This window comes from Talpa europaea, assembly GCF_964194135.1.
Source record: "Talpa europaea genome assembly, chromosome: 15".
Classification (NCBI taxonomy): Eukaryota; Metazoa; Chordata; class Mammalia; order Eulipotyphla; family Talpidae; genus Talpa; species Talpa europaea.
Window position 1 is genome coordinate 75,518,851 of NC_140083.1, and position 21,803 is coordinate 75,540,653.

The 21,803-nt window shown below is 54.7% G+C and overlaps 1 protein-coding gene across 1 annotated transcript; it reads left to right on the top strand.

Annotated features, from left to right (window-relative positions):
- Window positions 1–2,419: 2,419 nt before the first annotated feature.
- IL17RA (interleukin 17 receptor A) lies at window positions 2,420–20,966 on the top strand (the record flags this gene model as incomplete). Its single annotated transcript, XM_084256113.1, is given in 12 exon segments — window positions 2,420–2,557; window positions 8,756–8,780; window positions 9,494–9,640; window positions 10,446–10,561; window positions 11,863–11,989; window positions 13,670–13,717; window positions 13,837–14,000; window positions 14,623–14,706; window positions 15,049–15,133; window positions 16,048–16,149; window positions 19,436–19,461; window positions 19,464–20,966. Coding segments are annotated over 12 exon segments (2,565 nt in total).
- Window positions 20,967–21,803: the final 837 nt, after the last annotated feature.

Consider the following 21,803-nt stretch of genomic DNA (forward strand, 5'->3'; position numbering starts at 1 on the left):
GACACAGAAACTGATCAGGAGAAACAAAATAATTCATTTCCATTAAGAGGTGAGTTTACCAGTTACTTATTAAAAACTTGTATTACTTTCCATTGTTTCCATCAATCATGTACTAATAATTGGACTTATGAAAGGAGGAACCTGATTTCTTACTGGCTGCTGGCCAGAGGCCCTTCTCAGTTCCTGATTAGTTAGGACACTCCCCGAGGCAGTTCACAGCAGCCCAGCAGGAGGCTGAACAGAGGGAAGAAATTTGGGGTGCCTAATCTTACAAGTAACATCCCATCACTTTTGGCTTGTTCTATTCATTTTTATTGTTGCAAGTGAGTCACTGGGCCCAACCCACACGCAAGAGGCGGACACTAGTTTTAGTACAACCATGTTACTCAGTTCCTTGAATCCCTTCTCGTACAAAAGGAAGTGACGATCAGGAGGTGTGCTGGTGGGGTGCCATCTTGGGGTGCCCTCTTAGACGATACTCATGACTAGTGTCAAATTTTAGTAACGCTTATATCCTCCTACATCTGCTTAAATTTGAAATGACAAATTTCAGATGGCATCTTAAAAATACATGAGTTTTCCAAAATCTTTTAGAAACAAGCAAAAATGTTTGAAGGCCACTACGAGGCTTTCAATTTAGCTAGGTCTAAAGGTGGGGGGGGGTCCTCCCTGGTGGTGCAAGGGGTTAAGCACCACACTATGGAGCAATCCGCAGCCTCTGCAGCACGAGTTCTATCCCCGGCCAGGGAGAAACCACATGGCGCAGCAGACCTCTCCTGTCTCGCCCGCTGCTCCCCTCAGCAGTGTACTTCAGTCAGTCTGCCTGTTCTGCTCCCCACTCTGTCTCGGGTGAATCCTCTCACTTCCCCACGCCTCTGGCCTGCACCCCAGCTCTTGTATGCATAAATAAATAAATCTTTATTTTAAAAAAAGGCAGCAGGGGTTCACGGAGATGGTCACCAGAGATCTGGCAGCAGCGAGGAAAGGGCTGCAGGTGCCTGGGACCATGAGGAGACCCACAGCCCAAATTGGGAGCTCTGAGGGAGGTGGGCAGAAAACGGCTGCAAAAGTGAAGGTTGTCGAGATTTCCATGGAGCCAAAGGTCAAGCAGAGGCATTTAGACTCGATAGGGACCCAGGAAATGCAGACGATGTTGGGTTTAGGATGAAGAGGATGGAGAAAGGCCTGTGTCGGGAGCATGCAGGGTGATACAGGGGAGGGCGGAGGGTCGAAACCAGGACCCAGGCCAGGAGGGCGCGGCCAGCTGGGAACGTCGCCAGAGGAGAGGATGCGGACAGCGCGTTCCCGAGGCTGAGCGGCCAGCACGGGAGACTAACTCGCTGTAATTCCCTCGTGACGGCAGGCGCGGACTTTCCCAGGTCTCTCGGGAAAAACGGCAGCCTTGGACGCTGCGGGGAAACCGAATGGTACAAGATCACGTGTCTGCCCCCCCGGAGTTCAGTCTCCTTCAGATAAGTGGGAAATGGCTGCTCCCACTTCTTCCTCCCACCCCGAACCCCACAAAGAAATGCTGAGAGCCCCGAATGTCCCAGTCTCAAGAAAGAAAGAAAAACAGGGAAAAGCAAACTGGGGGGGGGGGAACGGGGGTGCAGCGGGGGAGGGGGTGCAGAGGGGGAAGGGGAGCGGGGGGAGGGGGTGCAGAGGGGGTGCAAAGGGGAAGGGGAACAGAGGGGAAGGGGGTACAGAGGGGGGTGCAGAGGGGGAGGGGGGTGCGAAGGGGAAGGGGGTGCAGCGGGAGAGGGGGTGCAAGGGGGGAGGGGGTGCAGAGGGGGAGGGGGTGCCGCGGGGAAGGTGGGTGCCGCGGGGGAGGTGGGTGCTACGGGAGAGGGGGTGCATGGGGAGGGGGTGCAGCGGGAGAGGGGAGGGGGGCGGAGGGAGCAGAGCACGACCCGGAGTGAAAAGGGGGAAGCGGCTCAAAGGGGCCCGCGCCTAGGAGGCGCACCTCAGGCTCGGGTTGAGATCTGAACTCCACTGAGCGACAAGAAGAAGAAAAGTGGGAACAGGAGCGTCTCAGCGCGAACAGGGAAGGAATAAACTCCAGCTGCGCGGTGTGACCGTCCGCGGGGAGAGGCCTCTGCCCCCGCGGGGCTGGAGAGGCGGCGGGCAGCGCGCCCCGCGGCTCGGGCGGGCCGGGCGGGAGGCCCCGGGGGGGCGCGCGCGGGGCGCGGGGGGTTGCGAGGCGCCGGGGGGCGCGGCCGCACCTGGGCGCGCGGGCGGGGGCGGGGCGGGCCGGGGGGAGGCCGCGCCCCGCGGAGCCCGCCCCGGACCCGCCTCCCGCCGGGCTGGAAGCCGGAAGCCGGCGCGGGAGCGACCTGGGCCGGCGCGCGGAGGGGAGGCCCCGGGCGTCCCTCGCTGCGCCCCAGCCCCGGCCGGAGCCGTCGGCGACGGTGCCGCGACCATGGGGGCCCCGTGCCGCGGGCCTCCGGCTGCCCGCGGGGCGCGGCTGGTGCTGCTGCTGCTGCTCCTGAGGGAGCCGCCCCTGGCCCGCGGCTCCCTGCGGCTCCTGGACCACCCGGCGCCCGTCTGCGCCCAGCCGGTGAGACCCGACGGGCCCCGAGGATGCTGCGGGGCCGGGGCCGGGGCCGGCCGGGGGCGGGCGCGGGCGCGGCGCCGGGAGAGTAGATGCCCCGCGCTGGGCAAGTTGGGGGGCTCAGGGGGGCTCCGCGACTGGGGCAGGCGGCGCAGGAGGCTGGAGACCCCGGGGCGCCGGGAGCGCGGCGGGAGCCGGGGAGGAGAGGGCGTCTGGGGAAAGGATCGCGGGGCGCGCCTTGCACAACCGGAGCTGGCGTCCTGGGCGGGCGCGAGGCCGGGGTGACACCTCGGCGCGCCCCACGGGGAGGAGGACGCCGCGCGCGGCCGGCGGGGGCGGGGTGAGGCTGCTTAGAAGCGTGTGGTTGGGGGGCGGGTGGGAGGGAGGCTTCGGCAGACTCGCCACCAGACCCGACCAGCCTCTACCCGGTGCGCCCCGCAAACCCCTGCTGTGTCCCGCCGGGCCAGGCAGGCGCTGCGGAGGCTGGTCCAGACCCCAGAAGCTTCCCCTCGAAGGAGTCCCCCAAATCCGCCGCAGCCGGGCTGGAGGGCCGCTGTGAGAAAGGTGGGGGCCGGGACGGGTATCAGCCCCCTCTCCCGCCCCCCACCTGCCCCCGGGCCCCCGCGGCTGTGGGGCTGTGCTCCTGAGTGGGGTGGCCTGCGGGGCCGAGGGGCTGCAGCGGGAAACACGCCCTGTGATCCCCCAGTTTCAGTTGGGTGGTGTCCAGCAGCTCGGAGACACCTCCCCGGGGTGGGGGGGCAAAGCCTAAGATGAAAACGGGGCCCCTCCAACTCCCCCAGCACTCTGGGGCTGGGATAATCGCAGGTTTTTTAATCTGTGGGGTGTGACCCCCCCCAGCTGCGCACACCCACCCTCCCCTAGAGGCCTGGGAAGGGCTGTCTTGGGGGGAGCCGGGAAGGAACAGCAAAGGGCTGCTGGCCTCCCCTGCCCTCCCTTGGAGCTCCCAGATTCTCGGCCCTCCTCACACCACCCGAGAGCCTGAAGGATAGCGCTGAGCATCTGAGTCAGAGGATATGAAACAGCCTAAGAAGAGAGCTCCTTCAGCTCATTTTGTGACAGATTTACCAAAAGAGGGTGGAGAGTGAGTGAGTAGCAGCAGGGTTGTTTTCTTCAAGTGAGTGAGTGGTGTTGGGAAATGCCCTGTGATTCCCGCTAGGGCCCACGTGCTCTGCAGCGCCTTCCTGCAGACTCGGCCTGGAAGTCTTCTTCCCTTGGGAGTCACTGCTCATTTTTCTGACAGCGATATGCCAGCTGCCTGCAAAATCCGGGGTACTGTTGCTCAGAGCTGAAACTCAAAAGATTTAACTCCTGAGACCTGGTGTCCAGAGGCTTGAATCATCTAGGAGGGGGGTAGGGTAAGAAGACATTTGGGCTGCCCAGAAAGTTTGTGAGAACCTTGAAGGCAGAGGCTGGCAGAGCATTCCAGGTGGTGGTGAGGGCTGAGGCCTTGCAGGGAGGGTAAGAGTGAGTCTAGAGTGGAAGGTCTGCCTGCCAGGAAAGTGAAAAAAGAAGCTAAAAGGGAGGCAAGAGGCCACCAAGGCATGAAAGCTGGCCTGAAAGTTTTGTTTTTTTTTTTTTATAGAAGCATGTTTATTTATTTGTTTGTTTATTTGTTTCTTTTGTTTATACAAGCACTGGGTACAGTGGGAGGGTGAGAGAATTCACCAGAGCGGGGAGCAGAGCAGGCAGAAGGACCGAAGTCCACTGCTGAGGGGGCAGCGGGCGGCAGGAGAGGTCTGCGCACCATGTGGGACCCTCCTCCGGTGGCCGGAGAGCAGCCGGGGATCGAACCGGCGCTGCAGAGGCCGCGGGCAGCTTCGCAACCGCTGCGCCACCGGGGAAGCTGGCCTGAAAGTTTTTGACTTCAGTTGCTTGGTGGGAAACTATGGAGAAGTCAGGGCAGGGCTGTGGTGTGGCTCTGATGAGGATGGAGAGGGAGCTGGCTAGCCACAGTAGTCTGCCCTCCCCTGCTTTCCCTGCTCTCCCACAAGCTTCCTTCCTCCCCCTTATCTACGTACAACTGGTCCCAGACAGCTTAGCCCCATGGACCAACAGCTTCCCTGCTTCATTGACTTGTCCCTTTAACAGGAAGCCACACCCTCAAATTTCCCTCCCTCCACTGATATTTTAGCAAGTGCAGCGCTGAGGGAGAGGACTTGCACTTGGCCTACAGGCCCCGATTTGTGTCCCGACTCCACCATTCACAATCTGCCGCCTGTGCGGTGCAGGCTGCCTGTGCCTAGGTGTCCTCATTCCCAAGTGAAAGGGCTGGAGGGAGCCCTCAAGGTGGACCTGTAGCACTTTCCAGAATCTAAATGTCTATCCAAAGTCCCACTGGAGTCACTCCCACTGACTCTAAGACAGAGAAGAGCCTTCCACCTGCAGACCTGACCTGCCTCTGGCCCAGGGCTGCAAGCTCAGGATGTGGGGGCTCGACAAAGATTTGTGGAGCGAAGATTTAAGGAGTGAGTGAGTGTTTGAAGGAGTGGAAAGCAATTGCTTGGAAATATCTGAGCAATGATAAACTGACACCAGACATAGCACTGAGACTCTGAGGTGCTTGGATTTAGCGCCTCAAAACCCAGATGACCCAGTTGCCTATAGAAATTGATAGTGGAGAATCTGTACATAATTGCAGGGCCCTGGGCAGTCTTCCGCCTGGCCCTTCCCTGGCCAGGGCTGCGCACTGCTTTGCCGCGACAGCCAGCGCACCGGAAAGCGTGTCAGCAAAGGCACCGGCTAAGAGTTAACCAGCGTTAGTGTTAACACACAGTTTTCTAGTCAGGATGTGCCTCACCTTACCCATTCTTTCTCCTCTTGTGCACTTGTGGTTTTGACTTGTGGTCGGCAACCTGTTTGGTTTAACCCTTATCTTCTAGTTGCTAGAGGCTGTTTTCAGCCATGCCATTTTTGGGGTTGCACAATATCCTCGCCTGGCACAGGCATTTGGGCAGGCAGGGTGGGGGTCACTGTGCATCACAGAGCTGCAAAGTTAATAATGAATTCCTTGGCCACAAATCTGATGCCTCATGCCCTCGCCCACTGCTTTTGGCAAGCAAGGCTTCCTTAACATCAAACAGCATCCACCAAACAGGAGCCCCGGCTTCTCCCTCAGCCGAGTGCTCAGCTGTCCACCTGTAGGCACGAAACCCCTCCCACTTTCAGCCCCTCTCTTGACCATTACTCCTGGTCAATAGATTTTTATGCAACCAATTCCCTAATTAATGCCTGCCTAATGTTCCATAGTAAATAGCGTTCTCTTCAACCTTTTCTGTTTTGATGGACATTGAGATTTAAACTGGATCTCAATTTACTTAGCCATTCCCTATTAATGGGCATTCAGTACCACAGAAAAAGAGGAAATGTTACCCATGTTCTAAAGGAAATAAGCTTAATTCTAAAATTTGATAAATCACATATACTCTGTATATGAACCAATCTCACTATATCAAACAAATTGATATAGAATAGTAGGAAAAAATAATATACCATTGGTCCATCATCAGCAAATCATCAACATAATTTATTACACCAATAAAGGAGAAAATCTACAAAGTTATGTTAATAAATGCTGGAGAGGTAGTACTAAAAAGAAAAAAATTTAACGATTTTATTTATTTTTGCTTAGAAGAGCTAGGGTATAGGCCAGAGGTGGGTGGGGGTGGAGTGGATGGGATGAGAGGATTCACCAGGAGACAGAGTGAGGAACAGAACAGGCAGGTCTACTGAAATACACTGCTGTGGGGAGCAGCGGGCGCGGCAGGAGAGGTCTGCTGCGCCATATGGGTAGCTCCCTGGTTGGGGATCGAACTCAGGCCTTAATGGTGATAGCTCTGAGACTTAACCCCTAGGCCACCAGGATGGCCCTAGAAAGAAAATTCTTAGGTACGATGACAATCAAAAACGTAGGCCAGCAGCCTAGTTAAGCCACCAAGCTATTTCCATCAACCACAGGAATTAGAGGAACTACCCGCCAGCGTCATGTTCATCACCTGATTGCATTTTCAAACCCTTGCATCTTTCTCTTGGTCTGCATGAAGACAGGTGTCTTCTTGCATCATCTTGCAATGGCTTTTGAGTACCTACCAGTGGCCAATAGGGAGTCACCCAAAACAGGTATCTGTTTGCCTCTTCTGGAAGAGTCCCCACCTCAAGGACACCATGACCCAGTCCTGGAAGTTTTAAGTAGGAGAAGAATGAGCAGGTTCATGGGAATGAAGCTCTTGCCCTTTCAGGATCTGAAGTGATGCTCCTTCGGGTGAGCAGAGGCAGCTAGATGAGTTTTGTTGTTGAACGCTTGATGGCAGAGCTGTGATGACCCCAATCACCAGGAGCTAAATGGGACACGAAAAGTCTAGACCCCAGGAACTTAAGCATTGGTGTCCTAGAAAGGTAGGCTGTAGATGAACAGCACCCTGAGAATTGATCCTGGGGCATGCTTAAGGATATTATCCCCTCACCCACTTGGTGAGTGAACCCCGGGGCACAGCGTCCACTCCCTCCTGTTCCTTAGCCTGCCTCTGCTCTGCCTGCAGACGATGCAGGTGCCGACCCCGCTGTCTTATCACACACAGACACCAAACCGCTCTGTCATCCTTAAAATTGTATTTCTGGCCAGCTTCAACCTCTGACTTTCAGCCCCGCTCTCCCTCCCTGCTGGAGACATTAAGTCTGAGTTCTTTTTTTTTTTTTAAGATGTATTTATTTATGCATACAAGAACTGGGGTACAGGCCAGAGATGCAGTGAGCGGTGGGGTGGTGAGAGGATTCACCAGAGACAGAGTGGGGAGCAGAACAGGGAGACTGACTGAAATACACTGCTGAGGGGAGCAGCAGGCGAGACAGGAGAGGTCTGCTGCACCGTGTGGGTAGCTCCCTGGCCAGGGATTGAACTCATGCTGCAGAGGCTGTGGACAGCTTCACAGTGCAGTGCTTAACCCCTTGCACCACCAGGGAGGCCCCGAGTCTGAGTTCTACCTGGCCCTCCTTTTCCCCTCTGTCAAATCCGAGTATGTAATAATGTAATATTGGCTTCCATTCATCCAGCACCTATCCGTGCCAACCTCCAGGAAGTGGCACCAGTTATTAAAGAACAGCCATCACATGCCTGAAACTGCACACGTATTAGCAGGCTCTCCAGCCAACAAAATTCCTCACATTGATGCTCTCGGGCTCCCAGAGAGACATTTAACAGTGCCCGAGCCTTGTGTTACTTCATGTAGTTGCATGACTGATACATGAATCCATTCTCATTGTTTAAAGTTTCGTGTATAATCTGGATATGTTAAAAGTGAAAGGCTCCCTCCACTCACATCAGCCCTCTCTCTTCCCCAAGATTTTTTTATAGTTTTGTATCATTGAATTCTCAACAACAATGTTATATTTGTGCTTCCAGTTCCTCATCTATAAAATGGGAGTAAGGAGATTACACATAAGTGTGTTATGAGGATGAGAGACCCTATATATAAATCACCCAGGGAGTTTGTACGGCCTTGGTGAGGTGTTTTTTGTTTTTTTTTTTTTTTTTTAAGATTTATTTATTTATTTATACAAGCACTGGGTACAGTCAGAGGCGCGGGAGGGTGAGAGAATTCACCAGAGCCAGAGCGGGGAGCAGAGCAGGCAGAAGGACCGAAGTACACTGCTGAGGGGAGCAGCGGGCGGCAGGAGAGGTCTGCGCGCCATGTGGGACCCTCCTCTGGTGGCCGGGGAGCAGCCGGGGATCGAACCGGCGCCGCAGAGGCCGCGGGCAGCTTCGCAACCCAGTGAGTTTTCTGTAACAGGGACTGTAGTTTTCACCCCCTCGCAGCCCTGTGCTACCTCGTTATCCAGACCAAAGGGGTGAAGTCTCGAGAGATTTAGAGGCCTTTTCACCAGCGCGCCCCAAGGGAACCTCTCAATGTCTTTGAAAGTTGGCAAGTTCTAGCTCACAACAGTTACTCAGACACTGCCAGTCCCATTATGCCCTCTGCTCTATCACTTCTCATCCAGGCTGACCTCAGTTAGGCAAGATGAGACAGGTGCGGATAAGATGTCCCCCCATCCCAAGAATAGTCCTCAAAGTGAGAAAGGAAGCCTGTGTTTATTTCATTCTTGAGAATGAGCCAGGAGAAGGTGCCCAGAGCCTGACTGGTGAATTCAAGTCCTTTCACAGCTGTAATTATCTCCTCTTTCCTTCCTCAGGGCCTGAACTGCACCATCGAGAAGAGTAAGTCATCTTTTTCTGTTCTTGTTGTTGCTTTGCTAATAAAGTGCTAACCTCGTGCTGATCTCTGATAGAAGTGCTGCCAGTTTGCTTCTGTTTAGGATTCGGGTCACATGCAGCACAGGGGGGCGCTGAGCATCATGGGTGTGTGCACCTGCGCTTCCTATCACGACGATTCCTTATGCCCAACTCAGGAAGTGAGAACTAGAATTGCCATTTGGATCTTGAAAGTCTTCTCTGGGGTGCTGCCTAGTTTGTAATGTGATTTGATTTGCCAGAGCTTGTCGCTGTAAAGTGAGAGACAGCTGCGATGCTGATTTTGCTTTGTATTTTAATTCAAGAAGGAGACACATATTTCAAGGAGCACCCCACGATAATTGGGACCCCTGGCATATAAAAAGTAAAGTGACTGTTATTACTACCCCCTGGCACCTGTACCCCCTTTTCTAGGCTTGGCTTCATCTCAAAACCAGTGTGTGTTTTGTCTTCTCACCTAAAATGCTCTTTAGACTTCAGAGCTTTGCAGTGACACAGGCATGCACTAGAAAAGAGGGAGCAGGGCAGGGAAGCTGAGAGTCCAGCGAGGTCACAGGCCCCTGGCTGTTTAAGATCTAGCAACCTCGCCCTACTGCTGGGCCAGGATGCAGTTTCGGGCAGTTTCTTCAGTGTCTTGCAGCGCATGGGAGTTTCTGACTGCTGCTTTTCCTGGCTACCAGGTACCTGCCTGGATGACAGCTGGATCCGCCCGCAAAACCTGACCCCTTCGTCTCCCAAAGACGTCCAGGCCCGGCTGCATTTTATTCATACCCAGGATGGAGACCTACTCCCTGTGGTTCACATCACCTGGACCCTGAAGACAGATGGTGAGGGGGAACATCAGCTGGGCCCCCAATCCAGGAGACCCTCAGAATTGGCCATCCAGCTCTTCCACCAGCCTCAGAGCTGAGCTCCCAGTACTGTGCTCAGACAGGAAGGCCCATGAAAGGGCCCATCTTGTCAAGTGGGGACCTCCTCGGTGTTTTATATTAGCCCACAATGATCTTCTCATCCCACCTCCTTCACAAAAGGCCTTCCTTTAGTCTAAAATCTTTTCTCTCCCTGCAGGTAGAGAGGTGGGAGGTGGGAATATCAGATGGTTACTTCTCTGACTACTGTATCCCAAATATTTGTACCCCAAACTCCAGAAAAATGATAACACACTTGCCAGCCTGCTAAGAGCTGGCACTTAAATCAACATCCCCCAAACCTCTTCAGAGGTAGAGTTGTATCACAGTGCAGGGAAGGTGGTTATGAACAAGAGCCACCCCCACATTTGTGAACAGGAGCCTGGGGGAATGTTCTTTTTGAGGGTCCCAACTCCCCCTGACTGCTGCAGCCTCTTCAAGGATGGGGGGCATGGCTGCCTGTGACACCCACACCACCTTGCCAGCACCTGTGCCACAAATTTGCAAAACCTTTGCCGCTAGGCCAATGTCAAGTGGCCCCTGCAGCTGGGATGTGTCTGCAAGGCAGCAGGCCAAGTCAGGCGCAAGCGCGAGCTGGAAGCACAGGAAGGGGAGGGCTGGGTCAGATCTTCATCTAAGACTAAGCAAGTGTGAGCCACGGAAGGGACACGCCAGCAGCTTGTCTTGATCTGCATCTGTATCCTCTCCTCCCTCCACCCTCCAGCCAGCATCCTGTTCCTGAGGGGTGCAGAGGTGTCTGTCCTGCACCTGAATACCAACGAGCTTTTATGTGTCAAGTTCAAGTTTCTGTCCCAGCTGGAGCATCGGTTTGGTCAGCGGGTAAGAATCAGCTCCAGATGAGCTGTGTTCCTCTGATGATAATGGGGGGGCAGAACCCATTTTTGCAAACGTCCCTGACATGCCCACCCCTGCTTTTTCTTCCAACCCTATTGAGCTGTTCATTCTAAAGTAGGAAGCATGGGAAGATGACTGTGACAGCCCATGGTTCTCAAGGCATGGCCCTGGGACCAGCAGCACTGGCGTGTCCCAGGAGCACCCCACGCCAGCCCTCCTAAATCTGAAACTCTGTGCATGGCTGGTGCTTAACAGGCCTACCCTGTGCTTCTGATGCAGGCTCCACTTTGAAAACCGCTTGTTTAAATCTGCAAAAAGTGGCCATTTGAAGATACCCCTCTCCCTTGTTTAAATACAAAGATAAATCCCCTCTCCCTTGTTTAACCAGGCCTCTCAGACTGGCTGCTCTGTGAAGGGTGAGGACCCGGTGCCTAGAGCTACTCAGGCACAAAGGACCCCACTTTCCTCTGCCAGGGTGACTAGAATGGGTGTTGGAGTCTGTGTCATCTGCACAGATTCTGTTATTGTGGCAGCAAGGATGTCTGCAGGCCTGGGGTGAGTGGGGGTCTCCTTAGCCCACCCTCTGCACTCGTGTGCTCCAGAATTCTTAAGAGATCATGGAGTTCACATTTAAGGAGGAAGAGTCAAAGTTAACAATAGTTTTTAACTGCCTCTGTATGCCAGCTCTCCTAACAGCCCCGCCGGTACTGACCCAACATTGCTCTGAGCGCTGGGCAGATGGAGGACTATTCTGGCCTCCCCAGTGACACTGTTCTACTCACAAGGCCAGATCTAGGTTTTGTAAAATAGGCAGAAAAGATAGGAGGAAACAAGAAACAAAGATACCAGTGCCTCCCATCTTGGGTTTTGTTCTGATTTTTGCTTTCATATTTAAAAAAAAAAAAAAAGATTTATTTATTTATGCATACAAGAACTGGGGTACAGGCCAGAGGTGCGTGGAGGGAGGTGAGAGGATTCATCAGAGACAGAGTGGGGAACAGAACAGACAGATCTACTGAAATACACTGCTGAGGGGAGCAGCGGGCGAGACAGGAGAGGTCTGCTGCACCATGGGGGTAGCTCCCTGGCCGGGGATTGAACTCGTGCTATAGTGGCTGTGGATAGCTTCATAGTGCTGAGGCTTAATCCCTTGTACCACCAGGGAGGCCTCTGCTTTCTTATTTTTGACTGATTTTTTGGGAGCAGGCAGGGGAGGGCTCTTTGGACAACGATGGTCAGAGATCTGTGTGTGTGACCTATTAACCTCCTTTGTCCCTTCTCTTTAGTGGCATTTTAACTTCAGCCACTTTGTGGTCGAACCTGGCCAGCAGTATGAGGTGACTGTCCACCACCTGCCCCAGCCTGCCCCTGGTGGGGACCCAAATCACGAGTCTCAGAACTTATCCGTGCCTGGTAAGATTGCCCTCCCACGCCATTGCCTCACCCCTAGGCTGTCTGGGACGACCACCTGCAGGCAGCTCAGGGCCTCCCTGCCCAGCTGGACACTTGCTGCCATTGTCACATGTAGTTCCCAAAGAACAAACAGCTACCAGGGGCCAAGGGCTATTTGGCAGATGGTTGCAGCCTCCGCCCCTGAAGGCAAGGCCCGTTCCCTGTGCACACAGTGGCTGTTGGCCCAAGGCCCCAGGGTTTTATGGGAACCAAATTCCTTCCCTCTGGAGAAGCGCACACCGGCCCAGGAAGTCTCAGGAAGACAAGCCACTCGGGAGAGCTGGGACAGCTGCCTCCAGCCTAGTCTCAGCTCTCACCACCTGTTCTTCCCTCTGTGCCCCACACCTTCCCTGCACCACCCCACAGGCAACACCACCCCTCCTCCCACCACTCACCTGTCCCACCTTCGAGGACCGCCAGATTCTCTTCTAAAGCATCATCTGATGTGTGTGCTCCTTCCCCCACAATGTCAGCCATAACCTTCGTTACCCAGTGTTCCAAGCCAGCTCATCTGAAACCCCAAATCCCCCTTGAGGGGGGGGTCTGAGCTTTGCACCCGTTCATTCAATCGTCAGACCCTCACTGACTGCCCTGCATGTAATGGGTGGTCCAGAAATGCTTGTTAAGGATGGTGATGGCCTTCATCATCCCTGGAGCCCCCCCCACCTACATGCACACACACGCACACACACACTACCTGCCACCCTGATTAATATAATGTTACTCCTTGATATTACATTGTCATATTATAATTATGAGATTATATTATGCTGGCTTTTGTTTTACTGGTCTGTTCTGTTGGAATGTACTCTCGGAAGGGTGGAGATTTTGTTCCCTACTGTATCTCCAGTGCTTAGCACAGGGCCTGGAACATATTGAGTGCTCAGGAAATATTAATTGAATAAGTGTGAAGAGTGAGGACCTGGTGCCTAGAGCTACTCAGGCACAAAGGACCCCACCTTCCTCTGCCAGGGTGACTAGAATGGGTGTTGGAGTCCGTGTCATCTGCACAGATTCTTTTATTGCGGCAGCAAGGGTGTCTGCAGTCCTGGGGTGAGTGGGGGTAGGACACTGACTCAGTCCCAAGGCATTTCATGCCCGTCATGTGTCTCCTTAGACCAAAGTCCAAACAGTACAGTGAAGGAGAGTTGGGGAGGGGCTCGAGAAGTTACGTGTAGAGGCAGTGGTTCTCAAGGGTCTGGGGCCCCGGGTCAAATTCCCTGGGATAGTGTTAGAAATGCAAGTTTTCAGAACCCACCCCCGACTTACTGGCTCCGGAATGAAATGACTGAGATGCAGAAGTTCAAGAAACAAAGCGCTTCTCCCTCTGTATACAGTCAGAGGCCACCTGGAGAGGAAGTTGCAGGCAGGAGAGCAGGGACTGAATGGACTAAGACTCCTTGGCTACCCAAAGCAACCTTGAATCTGGAAGGTTGAGAGGGATGAGGCCCTCCAGGTCAGCCCATAATTCTCTGGAACCTCTGGCCAATGGCCACAGTCTAGTCCTGGGCTGGCTTTGAAGGAGGCGTGTTTGAACAGTCTCCCACAAAGGAAAAGGTTATTATCCCTGCTGTGAGGAATCAGGAAGAGCAAGCTTTCGAAGGCAAAGACTTAACAGTTTCACTTTATTCTCATCGACAGGCTGCAGGCACCCCCAGATGAAGGTAACCACACCGTGTGTGAACTCAGGTAACTGCGCTGGCGGCCTGGCCAGGGGCCTTCATTCAGTGCCGGCGGGCTCATGCACACATGCTTATGTGCACGCACACCCTTTCCTCACACCCGCCCCTTGTCTGTGCCCTGGGCAGGCAGCCTGTGGGATCCCAACATCACCACAGAGACCATCGAGGCCCGGCAACTGCGGGTGAGCTTCACCTTTTGGGAGGAATCCACCCGTTACCAGATCCTGCTGAGCAGCTTCCCCAACAAGGAGACCCAGAGCTGCTTCACAAGAATCCTGGATGTGCCTGCGGTAACTGCCACCTTCTTAGCCCCTTAACATGCCTGGAAGCACCAGTTTTGCTTCCCCTCTGTGGCCCGAGGCTCAGCACTCAGCGCTGTGCTCCATCACTGCCGACCCCATCTGCGGTGGACATGCAGTTGACTCTCGTGGATCTTCCCTTTTTGATCTTAGAGTTGTTAGAAATAGAGTTGATGTCTACCCTGCCCACCTTTTTTGTTCTTCCTCCCCCATGTCCATCTTCCTCTATTCTCTTTTTGTTTCGCCTTACTCCACTTAGGCCAAAAAGGATTTCCACAAAAAGGTGGAAATCAAGACAAAAGAGAAATAAAGATGAGGAAGTAAGGTGAAGCCGGGGTAGGACCACGTGCAGGAGAAAGAGTGTATCAGCCTGCTGGGTGAGAACACAGATCTGTTCCGCAGTCCCCAGCGCAAGGAGGGAAATCCCAGTTACAGGATGTTTCCTTGACTTAACAGCAAACAGTTGCCCTAGGGGAATGTCATTTTTCCTGGGACAGAAACCTGAAAAGTCTTCCTCCCTGTGGCCCCCCCTAAGGTGCCTGATGCTCCCCACAGCTTCCTACAGCCAGACCCCAAGTTCTTATCCAGTAACCTATGCACCTTCTCTCTCCAGCCCACCCCAGAGGACTTCCACCGGCGGACCAACGTCACACTCAGCCTGTCGAACTTCAGTGGGTGCTGCCGCCACCAAGTACAGGTGGGTGATTGCAGCGTAGACAGGTGCAGGAGCACACAGGTGATTCTTTTAGATAGGCGGGGGCGGTGGGCAGGAGCTCGGGGTGCTCCTTGTACTGCTACCCTCTGGGATTCCCTGGCTGATGAGGGAGTGTCTCTGCACTGTGTCTCCAGCCCCCTTCTCCAGCCTCACCTGGCCTGGGATCCTTTGATCCTCCAATCTCTCAGTGATGGGTGGTCTGACCTGGCAGCCAGATGGAGTCCTGAGTAGTGCACCAAATATCCTCTGCTGGCCAGAAAGCACCTGTGGGTCCCCATGACTCCTCATCATGTCCTCTCTCTCCTGCCCTCTCTGCTCTCACAGATCCAGCCCTTCTTCAGCAGCTGTCTGAATGATTGCCTCAGACACTCCGTGACTGTTCCCTGTCCCAAGAACCTAGACTCTCCAGGTAGGGAGCACACAGCAGGGTGACTTTGGGGTCAGGCGTCCTGACCAGGCCCTAAGTGTGGGGCAGAGGGATCCCGGCCTGCAGGTGGGGCTTTAGAGAGATGCTCTCCTGGTTGGTCTTCTGATTGCCTTTTGTGTGCTGTGTAGCCTCAGCCCGCGTCCTTAACCTTTCTGATCCTCCACTCTGACTGGAAGAATGAGAGCCGTTCATTGTCGTAGAGTTACTTGTATGCCATGTACTGAACACAGTGCCTTGACTTACCATCTGTCTTTAATTCTCACAAATTTGGGCCACGTGGAAGTGCACGCTGCCTTCCAGGTCGTGGGTGAGGAAACTGCACCACAAAGCTGTCATATCCCTTATCTAAGATCACCGGCCCAGAAGGCCCAGAAAGTGCCATGACTTGGCTCTGACTTGAGCCTGTGAGAATCAACCCCCTCCCCCTTTTCTTTCAAAACTCTCTGCAGCCTAACTTGTGGCTACATCTGCATACTAATCAGAAAGCAGCAGATAGGGCACTGGCTGGGATGAGAACCAGCCTGGGTGGGAGGACCACTCCATCCAGGGCCTCAGGGGATGTGACTACTGCTAATAATTATACCATTTGCCCTTTGTTCTCCTTGCAGATTTGATAGCAGGTAAGCCCATCCCCCTGACTCCTAAGCCTCAGGTAAGACCCCTCAGGGCATGTTCCCCTGGGGCCACAGGAGAAGGCCCTGACTTGGCCTTGGATGGAGCTAGGCGGACAAGGCTGAACCAAGAGGCCAGCATGGGGTGAGGGTAGGGGGTGAGGTCCCCAGTGGGTAAGGTACCAGCCAAAGGCCAGCACCAGGCCTACAGTGGAGCTGGGGAACCCCAGGGCTTGCGTCAAGGCCTTCCCTGCCCCCTCACTCACACTGTTCCACTCACCACAGAGCATGTCCCCCTGTGGGTGTATGGGCTCATCATGGCCGTCGCGGTCCTGTTGGTGGCCTCCGTCATCCTGCTGATCCTCTGCATGACCTGGCGGCTGGCGGGTAAGGAGCAGAGGCTGCGGGCCTGGTCCTGGGGCTTTCCCTTTTGCACCTCTCTTTCTTTCTCCCCAAGGCCCCCTACTTCCCACCTAGTCTCTGTAAGGCTGTCAGGGGGCACCCTTCTACCTCAAATTAAGAACACATGTTACCTCTCTTTGGCCATATCTTAGTTGTCAGAACTCCAAGCCTGGAGTCCAGCTGAGCTGGGCCCACCTCCCAGCACCACGGCTTACTACGTGGGCAGGCTGCTCGCCTCTCTGAAGCTCAGATTCCTCGTGTAAAATGGAAATTATATTGGTACCCACACCAAAAAGCCACTGTACAGATTACATGAAACAATGCGTATGAATTCTCAGCATAGAACCCACCACACACTTTTGGCTCAATATATGTTAGCTGCCTTGATTTTTTTAAGATTTATTTATTTATACGAGAACTGGGGTACAGACCAGATTCATGGGAGGGTGAGAGAATTTACCAGAGACAGAGCGGGAAACAGAACAGGCAGACTGACGAAATACACTGCTGAGGGGAGCAGCAGGCGAGGCAGGAGAGGTCTGCCACGCCATGTGGGACCCTCTCCGGCCCGCCGGGATCAAACCAGCACTGTGGAGGCTGCGGACAGCTTCACAGCGCTGCGCTCAACTGCCTGTGCCACCAGGGGAGGCCCTCACCTTGATATTAATTGGTATTAATATTATTAAAATCAATAGGTCGGGGACCTCCCTGGTGGTGCAGGCAGTTGAGTGCAGTGCTGTGGAGCTGTCTGCAGCCTCTACAGTGCGGGTTCGAAACCGGCCTGCCGGGGAGATGCCCACATGGCATGGCAAACCTCTCCTGTCTTGCCCACTGCTCCCCTCAGCAGTGTATTTCGGTCAGTCTGCCTGTTCTGTTCCCCGCTCTTCTCTGGTGAATGCTCTCACCCTCCCGCACATCTGGCCTGTACCCTGGTTCTTGTATAAATATTTTTTAAAAAATCAATAGGTTGGAAGGAGCTCAAGAGGGTCCCTTCATCCAAAATGATCAGCCAAGCAGGTGGAGCAACCTGAGCAACCCCATCCTGCAGCCCACCTTGTATATATGAGATCAGGGAGAGTAGTGAAAGGGACATGCTTTCGTAGAAAGTACTCAGGGTGGACCCAGTACACAGGGTTGTGGAGCCCAGCTCTGCCTCTTTGGTTTGCAGGCATAGGCAAGATTGCTTAGCAAACCCTAGATTCAATTTTCTTTCTGGAAAATAGGATAACACCTCCCTCTCAGGGCTGAGGTGAGGATGAAATGAGCCAAGGAAGGTGTTTGCTGGTGGATGACAAGTATCAGTTCCCTCTCCCACTGCAGCCCCTCTCCCCAGCCCTCACCCCAGCTGACCAAATTCTAAGTAGGAGAGAACACCATGTCCAGGTTGGGACCTCAGCTTGTCCCTCCGCCTGCACAGCAGTAGGCTGTTTTCTCAGTGATCTGGGAGGCCAGCCCATACCTACAGGGCTGGTCAGAAGTAGTATTAATCATTAACTACTGCTGTGCAGTGGAAAGAACCCAAAAAGTCCATTGCGAGAGTCCTTCCCCAGAGGATTGCTGGGTCGCATGAGAGAATGTCTCCGAGCACTGTATAAACCATCGTCATCTCTGTCGCCCCTCTGACCTCCCCTGCGGTGGCCCACACCACAGCCAAAGGGAAGGACAGGAAAGAAACCTCACTCCCTATATCACTGTCTTTTGACAGTCTGGGCCAAGACCCAATAGGTGGGAATTGAAATTAATGTTCTGGAGGCTTCCTTGGTCGCCCATGGCCGTTCATGGGACTGTGACACTATGGAGCTGACTCTGCTGCACTCTTTCATTTCCTCTCTGAAGGGAGCAATTACTTATGTTGGTTTCCTCTCCTCACCACACAAATACCAAAAGGTAATATGGGTACCCCATGGGGCAGCTTCTGGAGACGTGTTGTAAGAAATTCCCTCCTGCAAGGACTGTGCTGGGGAAAAGGAGGCTTTCCCTCAAGTGGGAGTCTGCTTGGGGGTGGCCATGCTGTCGGGAGTACAAGGGAATTGGTTCAGTCACTAGAGACTGGGGTGAAACCCCATCACATTCTGGGTGATCCTCCTGGGTCGGGGCTACAGAACACTTATGATTTAGCTGAGCAAATGTACGATGTGCCGACGCCTCACACACACGGCTGGGACACACACACAGATCTCATGAAGTCCCACCCCCACCCCTCAGCCCACAGACACATCTCACAGAGAAAGTGAGTCTTCCAGACCACACAGCCGGCAGTGGTGGGCCCAGGATTACCCCCAAGTGGCCCTTAGCCGGTCCCCCAAGGGGCCGTGACACCCCTGACCACTGTCCAGGCTGCCCTTTCTTGTCACCTGGTCCGTGCCAACAGCACAGTGGTGCTCCCCTCAGATCTCCATAAACTGGTCCCTATTTCTCTTTTCCTTTCAGGTGCACGTCGTGAGAAATATGATGTCAACACCAAGCACACAGGTCAGTCTTCTGCGGTCTGGGCGGCCGTTTTAAAGGTGTGGTGGTGGGTTCTCTTGCGATACATGGGTGAGTCGCTTTCTGTGGTTTAACTCCCGAGACCTCACCTTCAGAGGACTCGCCTAATAGCACCCCACGTGGGCGGGACCTCAAATGACAAGGCTGGGATTGGGTTTTTTTAAATCATTTGGCCAAGGAAAGGGAGATAAGGGCACCAAATTTTGTGGAAAGAGAGTCTCCCAACAGCAGATATTTTGCTCTATTGGCAATCCTTTCTGTGCCTTTTTGTTTCTCAATTAAAATAATAAAAGTAGGGCCTCCCTGGTGGTGCAGCAGGTTGAGCGCAGTGCTGTGAAGCTGTCTGCAGCCTCTGCAGCCCCAGGTCGATTCCCAGCCGGCCAAGGAGATCTCCATATGGTGCGGCAGACCTGTATCACCCGCTGCTCCCCTCAGTAGTGAATTTCGGTCAGTCTGCCTGTTCTGCTCCCCGCTCTGTCTCTGGTGAATCCTCTCACCCTCCCACATCTCTGGCCTGTACCCCGGTTCTTGTGTAAATAAATAAATCTTTAAAAATAAATAAATAAACAGAAGTACAGGCTGGAGATGAGATAGGAATGTGAGAGAGAGTCTCTTTCCCAGAAGGCACCAGACTGATTTTTCTCAGGCAGCCAAAATAGGTGAAGCAGCAACACTTGCTGCTTCTAAGACTCAGGTGAGGGAGCCGAGCTACGTGTGGTCCAGGCCCTTCCCGGGCCGGCCAGCTGGGGGCGCTGCCCTGGCCTGTGCTGTGGGGTCAGCACAGACACTCACTGGGCCTGTGGGCTTGGCTTCCCTGTTCTCCCTCAGATGTCCTGCCCACCGATGCCCTGACCCCGTCACCCCTGAAGCCGAGGAAGGTCTGGATTGTCTACTCCGCCGACCACCCCCTCTACGTGGACGTGGTGCTAAAGTTCGCTCAGTTCCTGCTCACTGTCTGCGGCACGGAGGTGGCCCTCGACCTGCTGGAGGAGCAGGTGATCTCAGAGGTGGGGGTCATGACCTGGGTGAGCCGCCAGAAGCAGGAGATGGTAGAGAGCGACTCCAAGATCATCATCCTGTGCTCCCGAGGCACCCGGGCCAAGTGGCAGGCCATCCTCGGCTGGGAGGCCTCGGCCGTGCAGCTCCGCTGTGACCGCTGGAAGCCCGCGGGCGACCTTTTCACGGCGGCCATGAACACGATCCTCCCGGACTTCAAGAAGCCAGCCTGCTTCGGCACCTACATCGTCTGCTACTTCAGTGACATCAGCAGCGAGAGCGACATCCCTGACCTCTTCCACATCACTTCCCGGTACCCGCTCATGGACAAATTTGAGGAGGTCTACTTCCGGATCCAGGACCTGGAGATGTTTGAGCCCGGCCGGATGCACCGCGTTGGGGAGCTCACCGGTGAGAACTACCTGCAGAGCCCCAGCGGCTGGCAGCTCAAGACGGCCGTGGAGAGATTTCGGGAGTGGCAGATTCGGTGCCCCGACTGGTTTGAGCGTGAGAACCTCTGCCCAGCGGATGACCAGGACTTCCCGTCCCTGGACGAAGAGGTGTTTGAGCCACTGCTGCCCCCGGCAGGCGGCATCGTCAGGCAGGAACCACTGGTGCGGGAACCTGCCTCCGAGGACTGTCTGGTGGTGGATCTGATTGTCAGTGAGGAAGGAAAAGGGGCATCAAAGCTGGACCCTCAACTTCAGCCCCAGGGGGTGCCGGCAGCCCAAGCCCTCCAAACCGCTGTGTTCCCAGTGGAGACAGTCCCTCCAGCTCAGGCCGTGAAGCCCATCCCTGGGGCAGTGGGAGACAGTACAGCCGGCCAACTGGCCGTAGTGGAGCCAGGTGAGGCCTGTCCACTGCTGGAGGGCAGTGGCCCTCAGCGGAACAGTGTCCTCTTCCTCCCGGAGGCCTCACAGGACCCACCGCTCTGCAGCACCCCGGCAGCCTCGTCTGGCTTCCTGGACGGCTGCAGGGGACAGCTGGAAGGCTTGATGCTCTCCCTCTTCCAGCAGAGTCTGAGCTGCCAAACCCAAGCAGAGTGGGAGAGGCCGGCGGTGGGCCTCAAAGACCTGCATACCCCCTTCGAGGAAGAGCAGTCTGACCAGGGCTATATCTCTAGGAGCTCCCCTCAGCCCCCCGATGGACTCACAGAGATGGGGGAAGAGGAAGAAGAGCAGGACGTGGCTCAGTCAGCTAAACCCCTGTCCCCTGAGGACCTGGCGCGTCTACGAAGTCTCCAGCGACAGCTCTTCTTCCAGGAGCTTCAGAAAAACTCTGACTGGGACAGTGTGGAACTGGAGAGGCCAAACTCGTAGGGGCCTCTCAGACCCTGAGCATTGAGCAAAGGGGCATGTGTGTGTGCCTGTGTGTGTGTGTGTGTGTGTGCACGCTCTTGGGTGTAGGTGTGTGAAATGCACCTTCAAAATGTAAACATTTGATTCTGATCCCAGTGTGTCCTTACCTTTTCTTTCTTTGACAATGTGGTTATCTTCCTTCCTCACAAGAATCCATATCCTGTTCCCCAGAGACAAAAGCAGCGTGTCTGGGAGTCTCCATCCAGTCATCCTGCATCTGCTCTGCCCCTCCTCCATGCAGGCATCTGAGAAACAAAGATGAGTTACACCCAGTGTGGCTCTAACCCTCTCGGCGCTCACCCTCCAGTGTGAGCAATAGGTTAGCAAGCAGAGGATGGTCCTGCGAAGGTCTCATGGCGACTAGAGGCCTGCCCAGGGCTGGGAAAACAGAAAGGGCACCTGGCCTGGGGAGAGATTCCTGGAGGAGGTGACATATGAGCCAAAGAAGAAACTAGTTTTCTGGGCCACGAGACTGTGGCTGGAGAAGGTGGGAGTCCCAAGACAGGGAGCAGGCTGTGGGGAAGGGCCAGAGTGAGGCCATCAGCAAGCTGAGCCTGGAGTGGAAGAAGGGAGGTGACCAAGGGTGAGGCAGGGAAGGGAGGTAGCCAGAGCCCAGGCCGGGGAGCCTTCAGGGCCGCTGGGAGCTGACACAGCAGCTTGAAGGCCTGGGGCTTTATCTGATGCACTGTCACCCTTTAGAGGAGGAGGCTGAGGGCCAAATATACCCAGAAGTCAACTTCCTTGGGCTCAGGTTGCATCCTTCCAAAATGGAGTCTTGTGAGGATGAGCTTGCTTGCG